We start from the raw sequence: 14,161 nt of genomic DNA, 5'->3' as shown, positions 1-14,161 counted from the left end.
CAGATAAATAGCTAATCACAAAGGTACATGAAGTGGTTGACAGTTCCTTCATTATCCTGTGGGGGTTTTGCTTTGGTTTGTTGGGTGGTTTTTTGGTTGGTTTTTTTTGTTGTTGTTGTTTTTTTTTTTTTTTGTGGGGGCCCTGGTTTCTGTTTCATTTGCTTTCTGATCACTCCAGTGCTGACTTAACTTTCCCCAGCAGACTGCCTTCAGTTCCGTAAGAGGTTCAGTTTCTCATCCATTAACCCCTTACTGCAGGGAATCTCACTCACCTGACCTTAGAAATAGAAAACAGCTAGAGAGACCAGAGTACTACATGGAGAAAAAAGTCTAGCTCTGGACTCTCCCATCTCATTTCACAGCTAGCTTTCTGTGTGACCTTAAAACGTGTCCCAGTTAAAAGAAAGCACTTACCAAGGTTCTCAAGCTTCTCAATATTCAATAGATACTTCTAATCCTGTGTTCTACCACATAGGGGCCTAAATCTACCTGATTGCTTCCTTAGCTGCAAAATGGGCATAGTAACACTGCAACAGTATAAAATCGGAGCTATTTTTAATTCATTTTTTCAGGAAGGGGAGAACTTTCAGGGAGCACAGCTGCCTCTCCAACTGTACTGATGTGGAAACACGTCAAATATGTAGCTGTCAGACTGCTGTTCCATTTAATCTGCCCTCATGTTCCTTGGTGAGATCTGCAATTGGCGGCTGCTCCGGCCACAGGGCTGCCTTCTGCTCCAGCTGACTGTGCAATCTACAAAGACATTTTGGAGGTGCTTTTGACCTCCTCAACCCATATTAAGATTATCTGTGATGCAGCTGAGGGGCGGGTCTGGGATGGTGCTTTTTTAAGTTCTTGCCCTACTTGGCATTCTGGTGTGTGCTGTTAATCCTGCAGAGAACGCTGATGATTTCATCAGAATTTGACATATTTTGGATCATTATTTCATGATCAAATTGCTTAAACCTTTGGGCACTGGAAACTGTATTTTGAGAATAAATTATTTCCTACCAACAGGTTGGCTTGTAGTTAGTAACTACAGTCGGTAAGAGTTAAATAAACTGTAAAAGCAGTGATTATCGGGATAACTAACATTTGGACTATATAAGAAGTACGATAGCTGTTCTTATTAATGAGTAGCAATAAGCTCAATACATGCTTAATACATACTCAGATGTCAGATCTATTTTTTTCCACTAAAAATTACATAACTAAACCTCTTCATAATAGTATCTGAAACCTTGTGAACACGCCACTAGTTTGGATGGAAATAATCCTAGTTGCACCAATTTCAGATTTTTAATTCATCCCCCTAAAGCACGCTAAAAGAAATCCCCGAGCTGTTTTAGCCTAGATACAAACAGGTGAAGGGCACAAACACTTTGCACTGTGGCTTATTGCCTCTCAATTTCTCTAAGAAAACCTGGAAAGCTGTCCACTGCTTATGAGAATCTGTTTGGACTGGAGAACCTGCTGGATTATTTAAAGCTCTATTCCAATGATAGCCAACATTGGCTGTTAAAGTGAACTGTATGACTACATTCCCTGTAAAATGTGTCTCCATTTCCTTTCAGGTTGGGAAGCTGATCCAAGAAGCAGCTGGAAGGAGTAATTTGAAGAGAGTTACACTGGAGCTGGGTGGGAAAAGCCCAAACATTATTTTTGCAGATGCTGATTGTAAGTCAACACTTCCATATTTTTCTTGAAAACATGTCTGTGTGGTGTCTTTTTTTTTTCTTCTTCTTCATTTTAGGGCATATCTTTCACACAAAGTGAAATGGACCAATACAGCTCTATCTAATTTACACTTTTTAATTGTACAGAAGCAGCCTAAGGTGTGATTTTGTTATTAAAAGACAACATTTGAAGCCACAGATTCATAAACAAGAAAACACAAAAATGTTATAAACAAGCATAAAGAAATGGTGTTACTCCCAGTCATGGTCCCATACACATTTGTCATCCTAAACTCTGTAGCAAGGTGGTTTGATGCTTTAAATCTGGAATTTCTGTGATTTTTTTGCTTCACAGCAATTATAAAAAGGGAGGGCTTTAATTTACACTTGAGTTGTTAATCTAGTCAGTGCAGTTTTCCTTTGTTAAGCTGTTTTGATAGTAGTCATAAATGGAGATTATTCCATTTTTTTACATTTTCACAATTGAAGAATTGTGTATTGAAATATCATCATTGCCGCTGTCAGCAGGGAGCTGAAGATTTTGGCAGCTGGATGATGTTGTGCAGCTGAGATTTTTGGCACCTGAGAAGGTACAGGACAGCTGTTTAGGATAGGATAAAAACACAAACTGGAAGTTTCTACTTAAATGATCAGCAATGAAATAGTTAAAAATCATATTTAGATATAAATTGTCATCGGCAGGCTTTGAAGTTAACACGCCATTAAGCTGAATGGGACAGTTGACACCTTGCTTTGAGCTATTGTTTCGCGGGCAGGCACACAATGCATTGTCTGAGAACTCTGTAATCCAACTAGACCAAGGTATAAGGATTTGGTCTTTTAATTTAAAAGGGGAAGTGAAGAGAAGAATGATTCTGAATAGCATTAATTACATGAGTTGGTTACAATCCTATATTAGTTTTCAAAACTCACCAAGGTCTGAAAGACTAGGGAAAGTGTACAAACTTTCAGCAACTTTTCTACATAGAAATGTTTTACCAAGGTGGGAGTCTAAACTCCAGCCACAGGCATCCTGGTGAGCTAAAAAGGCTCCTGGCAACTGGAGCAAGATGCAGATGTTACAGCCTTCTACCCCAGCTACCCATCTCCCACTGGAAACCACATCTCAAACGTCCCTAACCTACTAACTCGGAGTGGATCATCTGAACACTTCCAGGAGACTAACATGCTGGGGGCAGGTCTGTGGTCTGTGTTACGCTCCTCCACAGGAGAAGGACAGATGCTCCTAGCTGCCCAGGCAGAGCTGGAGTTCAGCTGCCACTTGCTGTATCTGCCAAATCAGGTTGAGGACCTGGGGAAAAGTTACAGGCAACAGGGCACAGAGGAGAGCACAGTCTTCTTCAGGACTGTCTGTTCCACAGTCTATCTTACTAAAGCTCTCTGCTCTTCCCATAATTACAATCACCAGCACTTGACCTGAGATTCAGACTTCAAAGCTCTGATTACTTAAGAGCAGCAGACAATTTGCTCACCATTCCAAAGGAGCTGATGGTTCTGTTTGAGAAACACTGTGTGCCAAAAGTTAACAGAAAGCATGACAAAGCTGTTGAAAGTTCAGTGCACCAAAAAAAAAAAAAAAAAAAAAAAAAACCAACCAGAGAAGAATGGTTAAAGCCCCTCGCAATGAAAAACCAAGTTAACAATAGAGGAAGAAATATCAGTTAATCAGTTCTATCCACTAGTGTTTTTATTCTCCATGGAGCTGCCTGGGAAAATTTGACTGTGGTCCAGGAAACACTCTATAATAATAGTGAGGGCAGAATAAGACATTTGTGTTAGTTGGAGTTGTCTAGGATGTGCTGAAAGTAAAGCACTGCTGCTTTGTTTATCCCATAAAAGATTAAGTAATGTTCCAAAGCACTACAGGTGATATCAGAGGTATTACAGTGCTGTAGGGCATCACTGTTTAAGGATTAATTCAATATTCTTGTCTAGTCAGCTATTACACTCGATGGGAGAATTTTGCTCCGAATGTCTAAATATGACTGCATCCTCTCTCCTGCTTGGATAGTAGATGTGTTAGTTGTACCTCCAAGGAAGTTAGGAGTAGAAATCAAGGGTTGATTGTTCTGTAATTGACCTATATTTTTTAAGTCTTACCTGTCAGCTGTGTAGTCCAAGAAGATGTTTCTGTCTTGCAGAAAAATAATCTGGCTTTTTGGGAAGGATAGGTCTTGCCCTTATCAAAGTCTCTCAAGTACTTGGTTGGCTGTAATTCTCACATATGCAGTATTGAACCAAGTGTAAACATGAGACCACAGACAAATTTTCTGCTCCTCTACTGACCTCAGTCAGACAGATTTCTATAATGTGGGGCACAACCCACTTCCTAGGGTCTCTTAAGAGTTCTAGTTGATAAATGACGTGTTGCTGGCATGTAAGACATTGGTTAAGTTGTTCCTGCATATCCTATTCCTATGGACTGCTACAGCACTGTCTTAATTTAATTTTTGCAGTGGGATATTAAGCAATATTTTGTGGCTTGTGTCACGAGATGGTATGTGGAATGTATTACCTATGGACCCTTCTTTATCTACTTGATGCCTGAAGTCCCAAGTGGTCCCTTGCAATCTGGTGTTTCTGAAACAGCTGTAATGCTCCTAACATCCCTCTAGTATAGCTGTGTCCAGAGTGGAATAAATGGGGAAAAAATCAACTTCAGACATGTTTAAAATGATGTTATTTTTACAGGGATTATGACACAAACTGAAATGAATCATCTTCATTTATGACCCAACACAACAATAGCATGTTTTGATTTGGTCACTGTTTTGTTATTTTTTACTTCTGCTTTGAAGTTTTGGGAATGTGGGACTACGCAACACACATGCCACTGGTGCGATAGCAGATGTGTCTATGATGTTTCAGAGCAACATACGCTGTCTTGGTTTTTTAGTGGACTATGCTGTGGAACAAGCTCACCAAGGGGTCTTCTTCAATCAAGGGCAATGCTGCACTGCAGGCTCACGGATTTATGTGGAAGAATCGATCTATGAAGAGTTTGTTAGAAGAAGCGTAGAACGTGCAAAGAGAAGAGTTGTGGGGAGTCCTTTTGACCCAACTACAGAACAAGGTCCACAGGTAAAGGAACAGTGCTTGGGTTCCCGAAAGCATTTAAACTCTATTAGGCCAGAGGTCAGTAGATGTTAGCATACTCACTCACAGTCCAGGGTAGCTGACACGATAAATATTTTAAAGACTAAAATGTGAAAGGAGCAGATAATTTGTGCAGCTCAGAGGTGTTTCTTGTTAAGTAAAAACTCTCATCTTAAATGTCAAGAAGTTTGCCTCCCAGCTCCAACAGCAAGATTCTGATCTTCAGCCCCCAAGATACAGCTGTAAACTGTGATAAGCTCTCAAAAGTCTCTGTGGACACTTACTTTCAATAATTGTCTACAGCCATAACTGTGCTTGTAGACCACTAGAGAGATGGGAATTCTAAGCAAAAGATGGCCAGAATTAGAAATAGGTCTTTAGAAAATGTTTTTGCCACTAATAACCAGCTGGGCTTATACCATTTTCGGGAAGTTAACCTGGGACAAAAAATAATAATCTGCTTGGTTTATGCTTATAAACCAGATTGCTTAGCAACAATGTGGGTTGAGCCACATATGTAAGGGAACATATCCTTAAGAAGGCTGAGCCCTAGGTTACAGTCAGCAGCTACGTGTGGATCTTTGGCATCTCCAGCTCAAAAGAGTAGTGAATATAAGCATGAGTCTACTCACTGGGGCATGACTTGCCTAAAAACTAATTTTGACTTGATTGTCAAGGGCACAGTCTGCAGGTCAAATGGCTTCTTCTCTCTTTCAGATTGATAAAAAACAATACAACAAGATCTTGGAACTGATTCAGAGCGGCATTACTGAAGGAGCAAAACTTGAATGTGGGGGTAAAGGGCTAGGAAGAAAGGGCTTCTTCATTGAACCTACGGTGTTTTCCAACGTAACAGATGACATGCGGATTGCCAAGGAGGAGGTATTCACACCCATGTGAAAGAGTATTTCAGAATGTCCTAAACATTGTTTTTTCTTTTGTTTACTTGCTGAGACAAAAGCTTTAGAGTGAAAATTACCACTATGTTAAAAAAAAAAAAAAAAAAAAAAAAGAGAGAGAGAGTAAAATCTTTTCAGAACTCCTTATCCACACAGAAACTGATGACAGCAACTGGGTAAAGCAGCTCAGTTTTTGTCATTGGCTGTAAAGTCTCAGACCTCAAGGAAGACATAGGGGAAGAACGGATGGGTTCCGCTGAGGCAACTGCTTTGGGAGATCCCTGCAGTTTTACAGGTAGCTATTGCCACTATTGAATGTTGCTGTGGGAGTTTGTACTGAGTACGACAAGAGAGAGAAAGCAATGAAAGAAGCAGAATAAAACAAGAATAAAACGCCTCTGAGTGCGCCGGTTTATTAATTAATGATTAATCTTTGTTGCAGATTTTTGGGCCTGTTCAAGAAATACTGAGATTTAAAACCATGGATGAAGTTATAGAGAGAGCCAACAATTCTGATTTTGGGCTGGTAGCTGCTGTCTTTACAAACGACATAAACAAGGCCCTGACAGTCTCGTCAGCAATGCAGGCTGGGACAGTCTGGTAAGGCAGAAGTTATCACACTCCTGCTCTTGGAGATAAAGAGTTTGTCTCATTATCATTATGGCACCTCAGTTTTGCACCCTTTGTCTGAAAAAATGTTTATCTAGGCTGTCCTAGGGGTGAGTCACTAACCAAGATATGGAACAGCTGTAGGGAGGTGTTGTGACTCTGCTCACTGTGGGTGAATGCTATAGAAAATGGAGAAGAGCCTTGCTTCCCATGAGCATGGCAGCCACGCTGCTGAATGGCATCACTGAAAACAAACAAAGCAGTGTCCAAATGATCCTTTCCGGGAAGCAGAGGAATCCTGGGAGCTTTCTGCTGAAGGCACAAAGAATCATGCACTTTCTACAACATCAATGAACTGAGGGGACATCTCTCTAGTCCTTAGGAATAGCTAATGTCACTTGCAATTTAGCACATAAAGCCTGAGTAAACCAAAGATCCACAAGAAATCAGGGAGAAAAAGGACAAATTCAAATCTAATAGCTCTGTGTTATAAACTGGCACTGACGTTTGTCAGCAGATTAAAAGTTCATTACTGAAGCTGCATCCAAGTGTTTGGTGCACTCCTCCAGTCCTCACAGGCCAAATCCCTTTCTCCTTATGAGTAAGAATGTTGATTTTGTGGCATAAATCCCTCACTTCTTTTCAACCTGAGACAAGTTTGTTATTACCAAGAGGCGTACGGTGTCCTTAGCTCCACAAGTTCCAGCCTCTCCCTGAGTTGTCGAAAGGTCTCTCTGACAGCACAGTTGGACTTAATGCCTCTTCCTGTTACAGGATAAATTGCTACAACGCCTTAAATGCCCAAAGTCCTTTTGGAGGATTCAAAATGTCTGGCAATGGGAGAGAGATGTAAGTATTACACTGCTGTCTTCTAAACTTTTCAGCCCTACAACTTAATAAACATTAGTGAATCCCTCCATGCAAGTGAAGATCAGGAAATACTGCCATCTGAGGATCAGGGAATAATGTAAGATGACTGATAATCATTGCCAGTTCTAAATGCAATTGATGTACATGGTAAGACTATTTTTATTTTCTTTTTTTTCTGACATAGCAGAATAAGCAAGTTACTGGAACTCCCTTGTTATTCTGAAAGGAACTGAAAATTTCTGAGTATTTGTCTGACTTGTAACCTCTGTTTTGTGAGAGTTTTCCTTAGCCATATTAACCAGCACTTTCCAGAAAGATTCTCCCTTTTGGTACTGCTGCGTGCTTGTTGCCTGGTATGGTGTACTTATTTCAGAGTTGTTTTGCCATATATTTTTCCTCTCTTGCTATTTTTTCCTTTCTTTACTTTTTCCTACATTTATTAATATAGGTGCATCTGAATGTTATTAAAAGGTTATCTCTCTCTTCCAGATTTATAAACAATGTTAAATGGAATCAGGCCTAGAGAAGGATAGACAAATGTGTTTACATCCCTTTCAAAAAATCACCTTCCATTACAAAGCTTTCTGTCTTTTCTTATTCTATTTAGAACCAAGTGCTAATTATTTTGAAATGGAGCTTCACACACAAATACTGTCCCATGTATTTAAAGTCTTACCAGTTTTTAGTTCTCATTACAATCACAGGGAAGTTTAGCAATTGCATCACCCCAGATTAGTTACACATACAAAGGATTCAATTAATTTCTGTGCAGGAGGCATGTATACCAGATATGTCTCACCTAAGCTTTCAAAATAGCTTATGGCTAATAGCAAACTCAGCAGTAAAACTAAAGTAAGGTCAAACTCTTTAAAACTTTAAATATGTTGAAGTATACAACTTGATCTATAAAATAAGCTCTATGTAGTCTGAAATATTTTCCCTCATTAGGGAGTACTTTGAATAACACATTCGTACTGTTCTCCACATTCATGAGTTATGAGGTGATCTCACACTGGCATAAATATGTCAGCTCATCTAACTCTTATCATTATGAAAATATTCTAAAACTACTAAGCTCGATAGAGCACAGGAGTAACTCAACACCCAGGAGTGGCTGCATTGACTTCAGGGAGGTCAACTGTGCAAGCAAAATATTCACATATTGGTATCAGAGACTTTTGAAAGGGGGGAAACCAAGCGGCACCCCAGCTCCCATGGACAAATCTATGGTAGTTGTACAATTGATTCCTGTCTACAGGTTTGAAGATATTCATCATAAACAATAAATGTTTGGAATGGCAATAATCTCTATCTCACAAAGATGCCTGAAAACCTACTTATGAGTAATTATTCTACTCCTTTCAGAACCTCTTTGATCAGATACCACCTTCTAATTCACCTCCTGCCATCTGCATTAATATCTGCATACTCTTTATTAAAATGCCATGGTTTCTTAGATCCTTGTTTTTAAGGGATACATTTTACAGCATAAATAACATTGAGTCAGGCAAATAAAGAACAAAAAAAAAGAAGAGAAAGTATCCATCCATATGTGTGTCACTGCTAAGGAAACAGTACGTTACAGCAAGATCACAATTCTGCCAGTGTGCTGTCTATGCATTTAAATTCATATATTTTTATCACACATGGGGAAAAAAATGGAAACACAAAGTAGAGATCTGCTGTATTCTTTTTACACTCCCACAAAATGCATCAGGGTACGTGCATGCCAGCAGGGAACCAGAACTCGTACACAATACAAGTGATATCTGTTTACCTTAAGGCTACCTACAATATTCTTGTATTCTTAAAGGAGTCTAAAAGAGGGAGTTTTTTACATTTACGCTTCTAAAGCTTTTTATCACTACCTGAGTGGTGTAAAATTTAACTCTAAAAATCAGGTGACTCATCCCAGAAAGTGTGGCCATTTTATATTAGACAGAGTTCCCCAAAATTCTGGCCTCTGTCCAAATGTCTTCAAGGGAAGGAGGTGCCATTCTACTTCAGGGCTATCCTTTAGTGTCATAGGAAATATTACTGTCTGGATAGCTCTGAGCCACAGCAGTGCATAGTTGCATTCCCAAAAAGAAGTGCAAGCAGGAGAACGGCTTGGAGTTATAATTATTTTCCTTATCTTTTTTCTCTTGGACTGAAGGAGAGGAGAGAGTATGTAATATTTCTTTCGGAAGAGCAATTTGTTCCCCTTCCCTCACACCTACACAACCAAGGTATAGCATCATGCAAACTTGACCCATGGGTTCCTTCCTTTTCACAGACACAACCCTTATCCTCACTCTGATACCAAACTGCAGTCCAAGAAGACCCAAAGTGGCCATAGAACAGGACGTTACTGCTCCCTACTTCCCTGTATCAGGCTGTGGGGACAAGCGAGCCCTTTAATTGAACCTGCACTGACTCTTCTGCTCTGAACATCTGGAGTAACCCATCTTCCTATTCAGCAAAAGCAATTTTTAACTTTCAAAAAATAGTTGCCTTAGAATTCATCACAGTTGTCCACTTCCAACCTTTCAGCCAGAAAACAAACGCGTAAGGCCCTGAAGCTTTGAGCTGAAGAAACAGACAATAAATATATCTAATTTTGTTTGCCAAACCAAGATAAGAAACCAACCAGCAGCTGGGATGCACATAAAGGCGCTGGATACTCTGTTGGCTAGGCTTTCTATTGACTTGCCAAAATGTGTCCAACAGGTGTCTGGAGCCAAGCCGCAGCCCTACTGACTCACACAGAAACTTTCACACAGAGAGACTTGCTAGCATTAGTTATTGGGCTCCATGTGGCTCCTGGTGACAGCTTCCACTGAGCCATAAGGGAATGGTTCTGTGGCTCAGCTGAGGCTGATAAATAGCTAAAGTGTTTGGTCATTCTTTGGAGACAAATCTACCACTTTCTACTGAAAGCTGAGGGTGGGGTGGTCCAAATCAATGGGAACTTTTCACATGTCAAAAAATCTTTACTAATGTATTTCTTTGCATGTACTTAGACTCTGGTAAATCTTAAAATGCCTACTGAATCATCAGTCTGGGTTAAAGATCAGCTACTAGATCTATCACATGTAAGGCTTACCAAGCCAACAGGCATATCAGAAAGTTTTCAAAACTGCAGGTGGAGTGAAATGGGCTGGTAAATATTGGTATTTCTGCCCCAAATGAATGAACTTTCCCAGGAAGGTTACAGGAGTTCCTCCCCCAATGTTATATTTTGTGTAAAATTTACAGTGTCGAGGTAAATATAAAGTAGGCTATGCAACACGGGGGGCATAGAGAGGGGTTTAATTGCTTTGAACGTGGCCCCTCACTCCATTCTGAAAGCAACAGTTATGAAAAGGAGGTTCTGAGAAATTATCCTGTAATATTCTTTACGGTGCAGTTGGCATTATATTCTGCACAGCTGGATCCAGAGGGAAGGTAGTATTGAACAGTAAACATGCTAACATGATATGCATGTCAGCACTTTTTAGATTTTAATGTAAGGGAGAAGTATTTTATGTGTTTTAGGGGTGGGGATAAGAATTTAACCAAGAAACAAATGTCTGCAAGAGCTTGTGCAAAAGAATCCTGGTACGAGTTCATACAGAAGAGATCCTCTGCTGCCAGACTCAGACTGTACCTGTTGTGAGGTGGGGGCATTGTTTGCTTTCCACACACAGCACCTGGCAGACATCAGAACTTAACTAATGACTTGACTAGAACACACTTCTCCAGTATTCAAAATACACACAGCAAAATGCAAATACCTGTACTTCAGAGAAGACACGCATAACTCCCAAGAAACTACACAATATCCGCTCTAAAACCCTGCTGAGTTGCCTGAGAGATGAGCCAGGCCAGAGCTGACTACAACAAAATCTAAGTAGCATTCAGAAACACCCATTTCTTAAGCATAATTGATCCAAAGCAGAACACGTACCCCTCCGAGTCAGGTGCCAGATGACTGGGACCCAGCAAGTGGCTAGCTTCTAGCAGTATAGAGTGTGTAGGATCCTGTGCCAGCACTAAAAGAGGTCTATGGAATCTCGTGGAAGTCTGAGCAGGCTGACGGTTCTTTCACCGTATGTGCAAATGCTGATTGCTGCTGCTGGATATTTTGTCAGGGGAAAAAAGAGCAGTGGGTTAAGAGTCAAGTTCATCTTTATGCAGGGTTGGGAGTAGTTCATTTTTCATAGTACTGTTTGGACCTTGTCTTTCTTGAGTACAAATATAAGCAGCAATTTCACTGGCCAGTGGTGTAGGTGTTGGTGTTTGCGCATTTTCAAGGTCTAAAAAGGCCAGAGGACATCAGTTCACTCCTACTAGTTCCATCAACAGACAGTGAGTATTCTGAGTTTAATGCTGCAGCCATCCATTACTCTTTTGACCTAAACTGAAACTTCATACTCAGGTTTTCTGAAAGATGGCATGAAAGGAAAACCTGTACAAAATCATACTACAACGGAACCCTATGCCGAGAATTTTAGGTTATATCTTAACTTTCTCCAGGAATCACTTTGCAGGTTTTTGCTCAATAAAGAATTTATGTCAGGTGCAAGCTGATGCTGCAATTTGTTTTTCAGGGGTGAATGTGGATTGAGAGAATATTCTGAAGTTAAAACTGTGACAATAAAGATCCCTCAGAAGAATTCCTAAAATGACAAAGGACCACGTGCAGAAGAGCACATGATGCCACCCTCTCTATTACTTATGGAGACCCGCACTCAGGAATAAAAAGTGTTACACAATATATATTTAAGAAATTAAGTTGCAACATATATACTGGGCACATAACTTCATACATAATACAAACCAACTCTGCATGTTTTCATAAAGCTCTCCTGAGAATCATTACATCTTTATGAAACTAATCATAACAAGAGATAAAATTGTTATTGGGCATCATTTAATAACGGTTCGAGCTACAAAACTGTTAAATTCAAATGCATGCACACACATATTTATCTCTTCTTTAAATAAACAAAATAAGTCTTACTGCTTTCAGGTTGTCTTCTCAAAAAGACCTGCCTTGTGCTGACATTCTGTTTTCAATCAGGGCTTTACAAGGCAGATTTTACCCAAAATGCTAGCAATGAACAACATAAACAAGTATCACTGATGTTCTTAAAAAATAAAAGACTCTGAACAGTAATGAGCCAAAACCTGGTAAATTGGCAACTCTCCAATTAGCATGCTCACATAAAGAGGTCAAACTGGGAAGGGGATTAAACCATTATACAAACAATGAAATCCAAATACTTATCAGTGAGATATGGTTTTCATGACCCACAGCAATTTGGTTTTCAAAGCTTATTTTCATCATTACTTTAGGTCTTGCTAAAAGCAAAAAAACTTCCCTCACTTACAGGAACTTGAAAGGTTTTACTTGCCTTCCAGAAGATCACGGCCAGACAGGGTGGAAGGGTGTTAAGGAGAACAGGGACAGATCCCAAGGCTTCACAGAATATTTCAGCTTTCACTGCTTGCCTAGTTTTGTTGTTGTTGTTACTGTTGTCGTGTTCCCCTTTTTTTCTTTTGTTAAACGAGTATATGCACACGCAGACTCCACCTGTCTGTTAAGCTGCCTGTCATTACCCTGGGAATTACCCAGTACAGCAGGAAGAGCCCAGCAAAAGCCCACCTGACAAGAAGCAAGCTTGACTTTATTTCTTACTAAATGATGATGTCTTGCCATCCTTACCGTGCTTGTGAGCCTCAGGTGGGCTTACTGGCTGGTACTTTGTTTTCAATTATGTCTGTTCTTTTTTTGGCCCAGGGTAAAAATACGAGCAAGTGCTTTTAGCAGTGAGGTGTTTAAAACCCGTCACATTGCTTCCTGCTGCCTACAGAATCTCTTCCAACTTGTAACTAACAAACTAAACACCACCTCTTTCCTCCTTCCATCTGCAGAGCTCATCAACTCCCCAGACTTTTTTTAAAGTTTTAAGTTTTAACTTAGAATTAAGAAAATCTATTTTAAAAGTACAGTAAATCATCTACACTGTGTAGCTACATTATCTGAGGAGTAAGGACAGAATTGTGGCCTCAGGTGTAACAGTTTTCCAAGCTGCAGAGTCCATCCTCTGAACTGTTGAAAACTCCAGACCTGATCAGCAAATCATTTCTCCACGTTCTTAACTTCCTTTACTCTCTGAGAAATCCTTCTTAGATTTGAAGTTGTGCATGTCCTTTAACATACTGCTGGATCAGGACAAGAGTATCCACCACTTAGTAGCGTGGTGGCCCTCAATATTTTGTATTTTTAACTCATGTCAAACTGTGTATGTGTTTTTAAAGCAGTATGTGTACATGATGCTGTTCAGAAATGACAGTAGATTCATGGACATGGAGAGGAATCAAAATATTCCTGAGTTGTTAAAACGCAAATGCCATATACTTCTATTGTAGTGTATGTCACACTTAAGAAAAACAAAATACAGCAAAGAAGAGATTAGTTATCTTTTAAACTGCAACACAAAATATGAAAAAGGAGATTTTACTTCTTTTCTCCTATTTACTTAAAAAAAGAAACTTCCTGCGCTAACAGCATTTACACTGTGTACTCTTTTGTATTCTTTTTGTGTATTTTGTGTGTCTGTGCTTTATTCCCAGTACGTTCAGGTAAATAATATAGAGTTGCCATTTTTTTGACCCTGTCACTGCAGCTCCATTTGATGTACATGGATTTGTGAAATCCTTTTATAAATGTACCATCTGCATGGATCCAACAAAACATTTTTCCAGTCCCTGCAGCTTTTTGTTACAGTTTTTAATCATGTATATAGCTATATGTTATTAAAAAAGTAAAAGGATATTTTCTATGAAGTTTTTTTCCATTAAAAAGGTTTAGAGAAAGACTTTAGACTGCGAGACTCCTTTATTGTTGACAGAGCTATAAAAATATTTAAAAAAATATTTTCTTAGCAAAAGATCTGCTCTCACAGTAGCTTTATTTTCATTTGCAAAAGTGAATGAAGTAAAAGGCCAATTACATTTTCTGGA

General features: G+C 39.5%; 1 protein-coding gene across 3 annotated transcripts in view; it reads left to right on the top strand.

The window, feature by feature from the left end:
* The window catches only part of ALDH1A2 (aldehyde dehydrogenase 1 family, member A2), a 56,178-nt gene extending 42,588 nt beyond the window's left edge, over positions 1–13,590 (top strand). For 2 of the 3 annotated variants that reach the window (XM_010077758.1, XM_010077759.1), the window contains 6 exons: positions 1,575–1,677; positions 4,594–4,778; positions 5,511–5,675; positions 6,135–6,292; positions 7,076–7,150; positions 11,743–12,157. In XM_010077758.1, the coding sequence (XP_010076060.1) occupies positions 1,575–1,677; positions 4,594–4,778; positions 5,511–5,675; positions 6,135–6,292; positions 7,076–7,150; positions 11,743–11,815 (759 nt within the window). In that variant the 3' untranslated portion in view covers positions 11,816–12,157. Of the gene's footprint in view, positions 1–1,574; positions 1,678–4,593; positions 4,779–5,510; positions 5,676–6,134; positions 6,293–7,075; positions 7,151–11,742 lie in introns of all 3 variants that reach the window. The other variant, XM_010077757.1, reaches the window with a different exon arrangement.
* The last annotated feature ends 571 nt before the right edge of the window (positions 13,591–14,161 follow it).

This window comes from Pterocles gutturalis, unplaced genomic scaffold, assembly GCF_000699245.1.
Source record: "Pterocles gutturalis isolate BGI_N339 unplaced genomic scaffold, ASM69924v1 scaffold10413, whole genome shotgun sequence".
In the NCBI taxonomy this organism is placed as follows: Eukaryota; Metazoa; Chordata; class Aves; order Pterocliformes; family Pteroclidae; genus Pterocles; species Pterocles gutturalis.
The sequence above is the reverse complement of the archived record's forward strand: the minus strand, read 5'-3'. Positions and strand labels throughout refer to the sequence as shown.